Here is a 12,374-nt window from a genome sequence, read left to right on the forward strand (position 1 = left end):
ATGCAGGGAACTAGGACATCTGACAATTGTTATGGCATCACTCCTAATTTTCAATATAGTTGCAACAGTGCTAAGAGTGAGGCAATAGACCTATGGCACCAAAGACTTGGACATGTGAATCATAAAAATCTGTCCAAGATTGCCAAGAAAGATATGGTGATAGGGTTGCCTGAGCTGGGTAAAGTGGAGACTCCTGTGTGTGGGTCATGTCAATTGGGAAAACAAGTCAGAACAGCTCACAAGAAAACTACGGCTATCCTAACTGAACAACCTTTGGAGTTATTGCACATAGATCTTATGGGACCCTTTAGAACTGAAAGCCTGGGGGGAAAGAGATACATACTGGTAATGGTGGATGACTTCACCAGATATTCATGGGTAGAATTTTTGAGAGAGAAAGCTGAAGGTCCTAATGTGATTAAAATCTTGTGCAAGAAGTTTCAAAATGAGCAAGGAAAGGTAATAGTCAGAATTAGAAGCGATCATGAAAGAGAATTTGACAATTCAAATCTTGAGAGTTCCTGTGATGAAGAGGGCATCAGTCAAGAATTTTCTGCCCCTATCACTCCACAGCAAAATGGAGTGGTCGAAAGAAAGAATAGGGTGATTCAAGAAATGGCTCGAGTCATGATACACAGTAAGAATGTTCCTACCCATTTCTGGGGAGAAGCTGTGAACACAGCATGTCATATTGTGAATAAAGTTTATCCGAGACCAAACACTTCCAAAACACCATATGAACTGTGGAAAGGAAAGAAATCAAATGTGAAGTACTTTAAGGTGTTTGGAAGCCAATGCTACATTTTGAGAGACAGGGAAAACTTAGCTAAGTTTAACCCCAAAAGTGATGAAGGGATTTTTCTTGGATACTCTAGAAACAGTCGTGCGTATAGATGCTACAATCTGCGCACCAGAATTGTAATAGAATCCATAAATGTGGTAGTGAATGATGCTCTTGAAGAGAAATTGAATAAAGATGAGCCATCTCACTTACCAAGTGGAACTGATAGAGAAGATAGTGATGCAGTAAGGGAAAACTTGGAGTCCGCATCAAATGAAAAGATAAGAAGCCAAAAGGAGCCTTCTTCAAGAGTAAAGTTGAATCATCCCCAAGAAAATATTATAGGAAACATAGATGAAGGGATGAGACTAAGAAGTAAAGTGATAAATCAATTGGCTCACTCAAGTTACATGTCACAAATTGAGCCAAAAAGGGTCGAAGAAGCTTTAAGTGACGAGAATTTGTTAAATGCGATGCATGATGAAATAAATCAATTTGTGAGGAACAATGTGTGGTATTTGGTGCCAAGACCAGAAAGTCACAATGTGGTAGGCACAAAATGGATTTTCCAGAATAAGTTTGATGAGAATGGAATCATTGTGCGAAATAAAGCAAGACTGGTTGCTCAAGGGTATGCCCAGATGGAGGGTATAGACTTCGATGAGACTTTCGCTCCGGTTGCCAGACTTGAGTCAATTCGAATTTTGTTGAGCATCGCTTGTCATATGTGCTTCAAGCTCTATCAAATAGATGTCAAGAGTGTTTTTCTGAATGGAGTTCTCTAAGAAGAAGTATATGTTGAACAACCAAAGGGTTTCAAGGATCCAAAATATCCTAGTCATGTCTACAGGCTGAAGAAAGCTCTTTATGGCCTAAAACAGGCTCCCAGAGCTTGGTATGAAAGACTAACTTCCTATTTGGAGAACCACAAATTTTTGAGAGGAAGTGTTGATAGGACATTATTCATCAGAAAAGCTAGAGAAGACATAACAATTGCTCAAATATATGTGGATGACATTGTTTTTGGATCTTCCATTGACACTCTGGCTCTTGAGTTTGCTGATGAGATGAAAAATGAATTTGAGATGAGCATGGTAGGTGAACTAACCTTTTTCTTGGGACTCCAAGTAAAACAGTTGAATGATGGGTTATTCATATCTCAATCTAAATATGCAAAAGATCTTATCACAAAATTTGGATTAGATGGCAAGGGCCATGCTAGAACTCCCATGAGCACTAGTGTTAAGCGAAACGCTAATTTGTCAGGCAAGGATGTTGAGCAATCCTTATATAGGAGCATGATTGGGAGTTTGCTGTATCTCACTGCAAGTAGACCAGACATTGCCTTTAGTGTTGGGGTGTGCGCTAGATTTCAAGCCAATCCAAAAGAATCACATTTGATAGCTGTCAAACGCATACTTCGTTATGTGAATGAGACGATTAACTATGGGATTTGGTATTCTAGAGACTCTAACACTGAACTTGCAGGCTATTCAGATGCTGATTGGGCAGGTAATGCAGATGATAGGAAAAGCACCTCTAGTGGGTGTTTCTATGTTGGGACGAATTTGGTAGCCTGGATGAGTAAGAAACAAAACTCAATTTCCATGTCCACAGCTGAGGCTGAATACATTGCTGCAGGGAGTTGTTGCACGCAATTGTTGTGGATGAAGCAAATGCTATGTGATTATGGCATTGCCCAAGGTGTGATGAGCGTCTATTGTGACAATACTAGTGCTATTAACATTTCAAAAAATCCTGTCCAACACTCTAGGACCAAGCACATTGACATTAGGCACCATCTCATTCGGGAGCTTGTGGAAACAAAGGTTGTGACTCTTGAGTATGTTCCCACCGAACATCAACTAGCCGACCTTTTTACAAAACCCTTGGATAAGCTTCGGTTTGAACTTCTTAGAAAGGCTATTGGGATTTGTGCTTTGACATAAGCCCTGAAACATGCATAACATGCATTACATGTTTTTCATGCACTTTCATTTTTTTTTTTTTTTTTTTGATGTTTGGGTTGCATTTGTTAGTTGTTTAGTTTTATTGTCATTGATTGCTGCCCCTACATGCACTCCATGATTGCGCTATATAATAGTGGGGTTGTTAATTCTAAAATCTAGGTGCATGTATCTTTTGAGATTTGTATCATATACCTATATTTTACAAAGGTTTGGAACATGAGTATCTTATGTAATCTGTGACTGGCATCACACACTTCACTCCAAACTCGGTCAATTGACATTTCACCACTTGTGAGTTTATTGGGGAGGCAATCAAAAGTGGTAGAAAGCTCTATCTTCATATAGAATTGACCACGGGCTAGATGACCTCATCATGGTTCGTTTGTGAAAAAAAAAATATGTATCTCAAAAGGAAAAGAAAACGTGAAGTTGTAATAAAAAAAAAAAAAAAAAAGGTGGTGAAAAACAAAATAAGTTTTCTGTTTTCTTGAACATACTGAAACAAGTATTTAAACAGAAAGATTCAGGTCCTAGCAGCATTGGATTTGACTTTCTGTATCTTGAATGAGCTTCCCAAGCACTTATGGTTTCATGTTCAGCCCAACCCCGCTCACCCCTTACGGTTGAAATTTCTTGATTGAGCAAGGACCGCTTTAAACACGCACGTCTATATTACTTGTAATACTTTGTTTAACTGCGTGTTTTATGGGAATATGATGCTCTTCTACATTTGATATGTACTCTTGGTGTGAAAATTGACATTCCCAGTATTTGTCCAAGTCATGTGAGTGTTGTGTGCTTCAAAACTGGGCAAAATGTGATTTTCTGGTGATCTCGCTCGACCCTCGCTCGACTCCGCTCGAGTGAAAACTGCTCGACAGCTGCTCGAGGGTTTTAAGTTCGCTCGAGCGAACGCCAGTTATAAAACTAGAGCGCCGCTCAAGTCGCTCAAGCACAGTGGCCTCTTTCTCTCATTCCGTGCGATTTTCTTCCTACTTTTCTCAAATTTCTTCGTTTAATCTTGTGTTTTCCTTCCGAAATCATCTCCAAATCAAGGTAAAGCCCTTTCTTTTGTGTATTTTCATGATTTGGTACTTTTATTTTGGATGTTTTCCGTGTGTTGTGCGAATATGGGTTTCGGATTCGGTTTTTGAGTTTTTTCTTCGATTGTTTTCCATTTCTTTTGGTTTATTGAGGCTATTGTGGAGCCATTGTTGGGTTTTGAGTGTATTTATGAGGTTTTGGTACTCCCATGGGCTTATGCCCGAGTTTCCCACTTGGATGCACTCCAAGTGTTCGATAAAATGCCTAAATGAAGTTTGTATTCTCTTTTTCATCATGCATTGGCATAGCATTGTCCCCATATCTATTTCATGTCTATCCTAGGTTTGGGACATCGTTTAACTAGGATTGCATTGGGTTTGAAGTTATTTTGGTTTAGAAGTGGCATTGGCTTGCATGTGGGTTGTCATTGCATATGGTCATGCACATGAGTTGGACTAGGCATTTATCATTGTTTTGCAAAATGAAGAGCATCATAGGGCATGCACCAAGTCTTACATTGTCGGTTGGCATTGTTATGTCAGCATGCATGCATTCATCACGTCTTTACATTGCCTTAGCCTTGTCTAACGTCTTTGACTCTATCTACAGCCAAAACCATGTCTCGACGTGTTCGTCCTCGCCAAAACCCCCCTGCACCCGCTCAAGCTCACTTCCATAGTGCCTAGGCCCAAGAGTTGTATTCTCAGAACTTCTCGCATCGTACTCCCATAGTTGAACATGAAGTGGCCTTAGGTGAGCTTACCGAAACTATTATTTCCCGCATTTTTTAGTCTCGTCAGTGGCAGGCATTGACCACTGGTCATCTCACTCCTTCTGTGGAGTTGGTTAGGGAGTTTTACTCCAATATTCATGACGTGTCTGTTGATGACTCGTTTGAAGTCAGTCTCAGAAACGTTGGTTTTCAAGTAACTCCGGGCATGATAGCGACTCTGCTAAATGCCCCTCGTGTGTCCTATCCCGAGTTTCCCTACTCACGGACATCTCCTCCCAGTCCACAAGTCATTGCTAGTTGTCTTTGTGGTCGACCTAGTAGTTGGGAAGGGACAACCCCTATTTCAACTACTCGTTTTACCCCTGATCACCTCATTCTCAGTAGGATTGTTCTTACAAACTTAGATCCTACTAGTCATAATAGTGATGTGGGTCTTGACCATGCCCTTCTGCTGTATGCCTTGATCAATGGTATCTCCATTGATCTAGGAAGTCTTTTGTGTCGGGTTATTGTTGAGGCATATCGGTCCTCCAAAACACAGACTGGTTTGCCCTTACGGTGTTTAATCACCCGACTAGCTCTCTCCCAATCTGTTGCTTTCCATTCTCAGGAGCCTAGAATTGCACTTAAGGCTCCTATTGGTCGTAGGACGGTCCAGCTGAGTTGCGCTCACACAACTCCACACCCTCCCGCTCCCTCCTCTCAGCCTTCGAGCTCCCGACCATTTAGTTCTCAGCCGTCTACCTCGGCCCCATCCAGCTCTCAGCCATCTTCCTCAGCCCCTGGTTCGTCGAAGCCCAGTCTTCAGCAGGTACTTGAGTATCTAGCTCGCCTTGACGCCCGGTTCGATAGCCTTGAGGTGAAAGTTGATAACCTGCAACAACTTGTGACTCAACGCTTCAACGACATCGAGAGGCAGCTCAATGAGGATGATGAGGATGCCGATGGTGATGATTGAGACCTTTGGCCTCTTGTGACAAAAAGGGGGAGATATTGTTGAGGGGGAGTAGTACAATAGTATTAACTCAGGGGGAGTGTTACTTGTACTAACATTTTTTTGGGGGAACAGCAGCTTTTGGTTATGTCTGTTGAATTATATCTCTTGTTAGCTGCTGTTGTTTGACTAATGTTTCCTTAACTCAATCTCTGATTTGTTGCTTAATGAAATATTTCTTTTCTAAAACCTGTACTTGACATGATTGTTCATGAATTATGATTTGAGAATTGCAAATATGTTTTTGTGCATATGTGAATGGGTATGTTTAACCGTTTGCTAAGCGTGTGCAGAAATATTTCAACATGTTCAAGAATATGGATCTAGTTGGGTGTGCTAGGATTAAGTCATATGTATAGGTTAGAGGTTTTGCCACAGAAATGCTAAAGGGGGAGATTGTTGAGGGAAAAATGAGCGTGTTGGCATATTCTTGTGAAAACCTGTGTAAAATAGTGTTGTAACAAGTGTTGTTGCGGAAAGGCTTGAAGATTGGTCAAAGAAGGCGACTTCGCTCGACCCTCGCTCAACGGAGCGCTCGAACGAACTTGGGCAGATTGCACCGCTCGACCTTCGCTCGACATACAGCTTGAGCGAACTCAGGCAGATTCAACCGCTCGACCTTCGCTCGACATACAGCTCGAGCGAACTCAGGCAGAGTCAACCGCTCAACCCTCGCTCGACACTGAGCTCGAGCGAACCCAGGCAGAGTGTGTCGCTCGACCCTCGCTCGACACTGAGCTCGAGCGAACTCAGGCAGAGTCGACCGCTTGATACTCGCTTGACAGGTCGCTCGAGCGAACTTTGACAGATTGTGGCGCTCGACCTTCGCTCGACACTTTGCTCGAGCCAATGTTCCAGATCACTTACAATGTAGGGTTTTGAACGCCTCATTTGATGGGAACTATAAATAGAACAGGTTAACTTCTGTTCTATGTGTGGAGAATCAGAGCAAAAACCCTAAGGGCCTCCAAGAACTTCTTAGAGCAAACTCTCCCCCATTTGTTTGATTCTCTCTTGGATAAACATTTTTCCACCACAACACATTCAAAATCAACTCTTACTTGAGTCCATTGAAGTGGAAATTTTTGTTGGCCGGAAGAGTCTGGAGTTGCCGTTGATGTAGAGATCGAGAGGTTCTTGTGGGAAGCTATAGGAAGGTCGAAGTTCCGACACTACATGCATGTAGAGATCGAGTGTGTCACTCGTGGTGTTGCAAGCCAAGTTTAGCTACTACAAAGGTTTTGTGAGTGTCTCTAAATTGGTTGTAACAAATTAAAATTTCTATAGTGGATTTGAGGTGGTGCCTTACACCCGGAGTGGTTTTAGATTTTGAAAATGTTCTTCAAATGAGTTTCCACTCCGTGATCAAAATCATGTGTTGATTATTTGTGTTATTTAATTCATTTATTAACTGTTTGTTTGTCTAATTTTCAAAAGGCCATAAAAATTAGATTACACCTATTCACCCCCCTCTAGGTATAGTATTGGGTAGAACCACTGCTTTTTCAGTAATCAAATCTCACTGTGGTAATCTCAACTATCATTCCCCACAAATGGTAGATTTTGTTACAGGACCTGAAGGAGAATCGAGAACTGACCAACTGGACACAGTCGATTGAGCGACAATGCGACGTCAATGTTAATATGGTAGTTAACTTAAATTACTACTTGTATTATGGAGTTGCATCTCCAGTATTCTTTTAGATTATATCTATTTTAGACTAGTGTTGTAATCTTAGTTGTTCAATGGGTCTTTATGTATGAAATATGTTTTAAGCATTTGAGATATTTTCAGTTTAGTGCATAGTATTGCTAAAGAAAAAAATTTATCCGTTGCAAATATTACATAATGTTATATGCATGTTGAGAATATTGCATCTTATATGTCATGAACGGGGGCAAGTAACCTTGTGTTGCATGTCTCAAGCGGAATTTGGGAGCGTCACATATGTTCTATTTGATAGTCGCATAGGAGCGAGCACTTTTACTCTCCATGATGCTTGCCTATTAGGTGAGCTTCGCTTTCCCAAGCTCTTGTCTAGGAGTAAGCTCTTTGTCTCCCTAGTGCTTGTAGAGTGGGTGAATTCTATACTTGCATGGTGCTCACCTAGGAGGTGAGCTTTGTTGCGTTTGTCATTTTCATTTGGGGCAAGCACTTTTGATCTAATGCTACTCACCCCTGGCCAAGCACTTTGGCTCTCCCTAGTGCTCCAACCCAGGAAGAGAAAACATTGCTCAGGATAATTGACTAGAGCAAGAAAATAACTCTTGCTCGAGGTGAGCTTCATTACTCACTCGTGATGGGGCGAGGTGAGTGCTTGCCATGTTGATTGTTCAAAGAAATAGGCTCATATGCAATCACTTATGCTTGTCTTGGTCTTGAATTTCTTCTCTCCTAGGTTGCGAGCACTTGTTGCTACTATTTTCTCACTTTGAGTGCAAATACTTATGCTTGCCTCGAGCGTACTCTTCTCTCCTGTAGCTTCAAACTTCTGCAATGCTCTTCTTAGGGTGACCATTATTACTATTTAGTGTGCTCACCTTGGACTGTAAGGACTCTTGTGTGCCCCGATGCAAGATGTTGTTGCTCACCCCTATGTAAATTGTTGTTGCTCGCCCCAATGCAACCACTCTATACACAATACTTCATAAAGATATTTTTTATATTTCTTTTTAGATTTAAAAGTATTATCATTTTTGCTATATAATATTATTTGAAAAAAATAGCAATGATCTTCCTCGTATTTTCTACAATAACTCATAAAAATAAATAATATTCATTGGACTAATATTATTATCATTTTACAAAATGTAATTCTTATATTTAGGTTCCAATTTATACATTAATTCAGCCCAAGGTCTTTAATTTGTCATTTCCACTGTATTATTTTAGTAAATATGTGTTTCAACTGAGATTATGTGTCTTGCACATAGAATCCTTGCTAGTATAGATGTACAGATATAGAAGAAAAACCTTACGTGTGAGGAACCGAGTCAAAGCCAACCTAGAACCTGAAATCGGCGGGACAAATCGATGGTCTGCCGGATAAACAATAAAACCTACTCAAGTCATCGCGCCTATTAGAGGGGCAAAAAAGGTGCATATGGGATTATGAGGAGATGGGGCTCAACGCGATGGATAAGGGGGGAATCGTGTTGTAGTCATGTCTGGCCATCAAATGCGCATAATTATAAAAATGGACATCAAATGGCTAGGTTGCATCCAGACAACACTTGCGAGGATAATTTCATCCATTCGAGTGCCACAAATTTAGCAACAACTCGCTCTTAATTTAGAGAATATATATTATATTTTGGGTTCTTATCTAACATTGAACTATAAGGACATTCTTGAAAGTTGTAGGGCCCTGTATCCAAGTCATGGATATTGAAGATTTTTTTTTTTTTATTGAACTCATGGATTCTCAAGTGCTCAAATTGGGGCAATCAAACTTCTCTATCATGGAATATAGCATACCCAACAACGAAAAAAAGAGTTGTAGGGTCATACGTACCCCATTTGAATACTAGATTTTGGGTTCTTATCTAACAATATTAAACTACAAGGACATTTTCATGGAAGACTTGCTGATTTGATTTCGTGAGTTGGAAGGACAGATATTTGAAAAGATGATTACTAAATAAAATATAATTAATCAACTAATGATCAGCATTAGAACAAAAGAATATTTGCAACTTCGTGTTTGTTTATAATGTGATGCCAGCCTAACTCAAACGAACTTGCACGTAAACTACGGAAATAATATATTGTGGACAGTTCAACTAATAATGCAACAAATTTATTAGTCAATATGTTCGAAATAAATAAATCGAAGAACAAAAAGCTAATTATAAAAATATAAATATTTCTGTTTTTTTTTTTTTTTTTTTTTCCTCACCAGGAGCTAAAGCAAAAGAGTTCTTTTCTTCTCCCACACTTGGAAGCCAATTAAAACCGATACAGGTTACTTTAATTAAACAGCAAATCAAACACCCTACATGAGTTGTTTGGAGGGGAAGAAAAGGCTGGCTGTTTTGGTTGGGTGCAACTACGCTAACACCCCACATGAATTGTTTGGATGCATCAACGATGTATTGGCCATGCGAGATGTGCTTGTTGAGAGGTTCGGGTTCGATCAAGGGCATATAGAGCTCCTTACTGATGCAGCTGGTTCGTTAGTCATTCCCACGGGTGCTAACATTAAGAAGGCATTGGATCGGATGGTCAATCAAGCTGAATCGGGAGATGTTCTGTTCTTTCACTATAGTGGACATGGAACAAGGATCCCATCAACCAGACCAGGCCATCCCTTTAGGAAGGATGAAGCAATCGTACCTTCTGATTTCAATCTCATCACAGGTAATGGCTCTTTTCTGCTAAAGATTATTCTCAGAATGGTGGCCTATACATGTCAAAACAATCTCGGAATCTGTTGACATTTTGGTGAATTTCTTCTATTTGGTATATATAACAAACTTCCTCATAATCGTACCCAAATGCTATTATGTAGATGTGGACTTTCGGCATATAGTAAATCGCCTGGCAAAGGAAGCTAGCTTCACGATTCTTTCAGATTCGTGCCATAGCGGAGGCCTGATTCACAACGAGAGAGAGCAAATTGGATCTTCTTCCGTCGCTAATAACACCATATTGCAATATTCCTGTAACCCCAAGACAATCCCTTTTGAATCCATTCTACAGCACTTTGCATCAGTAACAGGCATAAACACATCTGATATTGGCACCCACTTGCTGGAATCCTTTGGAGCCGATGCAAGTCTTAAGTTTAGTTCACATCCAGTTGAGCTGAATTTGTTTGAGTTGGGGAAACAGGATGAAGGGATTCTTCTTAGCGGATGCCAAGAAAATGAGAATTCTGCAGATATGAACCCAATGATGACTGGAGGAAAGGTGTATGGAGCATTCAGTAATGCGGTCCAGACAGTTTTGAAGGATCATATGGGCCCGTTAAGCAATAGACAAGTTGTGGTTATGAGCAGGAAGGTTTTACAGGCTGCAGGCTTTGTTCAACACCCTTGCCTCTACTGCAGCGAAGACAATGCTGATACTCCTTTCTTGTGGCAACCTCAAACTTCAGGTTCATGAGTCATTGAATGAATCTGCATGATTTCTTTGATATAGTACCAATGGGACTATATAGATCATCATTCTTTGGTATTGCAATATTAATGAAGAGGGGAAGAAGAAAATTCTTGTACAAATAATTTTCTCCGGATTCATATGCTATTCTTCAAGAACAATTGGAATTATAAAGAGGAAAAGTACTAGTGAAAGTTGATTCCTGTGTAATTAGAAACTTATTACTTGCACCGAAAGATTTCTTGTATTTTCAGTTTCTTGCCATTATGTCACCTAAATCAATGACAAAGCACAGAGATGAAGTACAAGCCATTATGATAGAAGAGAAAATAGGTCAAGATGTAGGCCTTGTCTGTCTTTCGGTCACTCCTCGATCCGTCAGGTCCAGTATATATGATCTAGTGATAGGAGTTTTCCCTCCTAGTTTTTAATTATCAAATAAGAACAAATTAAAACATTAGTCCATGCATATATAAAACACTTGCGTGGCTGCACATTATTGAGGCTGAACATATAGTTTTCCTGTATTGGGAGCCACGAATATGAGATAATTGATTGCCTTCAAATAGGAAATTTAGGATTGAAGTGTTTATATAGGTAGGTGAGTGGAAGACTTGAGAGAAGGGCCGGCGATTTAACTTTGTTCAAAAGAGATTCGTAGACCTGTTATGATCAGCAATGGCATCTTCTTGTCATTATGATTTTTTATTTAGTTTTCTATTAATGGGGATATTATTAATTTATTAAATAACAAATATTGTTTATTTGTTTACTATAGGGATGTTATGGAGTCTACACGCCATTCATGGTTCCTCAGAATACATATGCAAATCTATTACCCAACCCACGGGGAAGCTGAGTAGACAGATTTACTTAATTTTTTTTTCATTTGCAATATTGATATTTGCACACATCCATATCATTGAAATATCCATTAATGCCAACTCTTGGATCAACTGTACCCTACCATTCATCGAGTAATCATGAAATGTTGAGACGTTTTGAAGAGACTGCACAGTACATAAGTGCATGGACTGAGCAGTGCTACCTAAAGGTGGTGCGGCGGCAGTATCACTATAATTGAAAGAGGCGTGCCTGTGCATCTAATATAGTAAAGAGGTTCAAAGACCCGTGTAGAATGTGGCTGAAATCCTCAGTAAAAGTGTTGAGGCTATCGGTTTCATTATATATAAAGTATTTACAAAAAGCAAATCCTATATTATAGGTATTTACAAAAGGGAGATCCTATATTATAGGAAACGGATTAATCAAAATATATGCAGTTGAGATTTATCCTATAAACTAGGAAAAGAAAGATATTATGTACAAGATAAAATCATCTAAGATCAAGGAAAGAATCTAAAGAGGATTCTTCCTTATCACCCCCCCTTCAAGCTGAACGTGGTAAAAGGAATCACGTGGTAAAAGGAATCACGTGAAGTTTATTACGAAAAAGTAGAAACTGAGGCTTGGTGACTCCCTTGGTAAATGAATCAGCAAGTTGAAGATGTGAGGGAACAAAGGCGACTTTTAGCGAACCATTGGCAATTAATTCACGAACAAAATGGTAGTCAATCACAATATGTTTAGAGCGAGGTCTAGTGACATGATTGACTGCCATAAAAATAGCACTCTTGTTGTCGCATAATATTTTTGAAAGAGAAGGCATTTGAAGACGTAGATCACGGAGTAGCTGAACAATCCAAGCAACTTCAACTGTAGCAACGGCTAAGGATCTATACTCAGCTTCG

General features: G+C 39.8%; 1 protein-coding gene across 1 annotated transcript; it reads left to right on the top strand.

The window, feature by feature from the left end:
• Positions 1-9,444: 9,444 nt before the first annotated feature.
• Positions 9,445-10,848, top strand: LOC122277404 (metacaspase-9). Its single transcript, XM_043087374.1, has 2 exons — positions 9,445-9,882; positions 10,034-10,848. The coding sequence occupies exons 1-2, from the start codon at positions 9,522-9,524 to the stop codon at positions 10,627-10,629; spliced, it is 957 nt and encodes a 318-aa protein (XP_042943308.1). The 5' UTR covers positions 9,445-9,521; the 3' UTR covers positions 10,630-10,848.
• Positions 10,849-12,374: the final 1,526 nt, after the last annotated feature.

Source organism: Carya illinoinensis, chromosome 9 (assembly GCF_018687715.1).
Source record: "Carya illinoinensis cultivar Pawnee chromosome 9, C.illinoinensisPawnee_v1, whole genome shotgun sequence".
Classification (NCBI taxonomy): domain Eukaryota; kingdom Viridiplantae; phylum Streptophyta; class Magnoliopsida; order Fagales; family Juglandaceae; genus Carya; species Carya illinoinensis.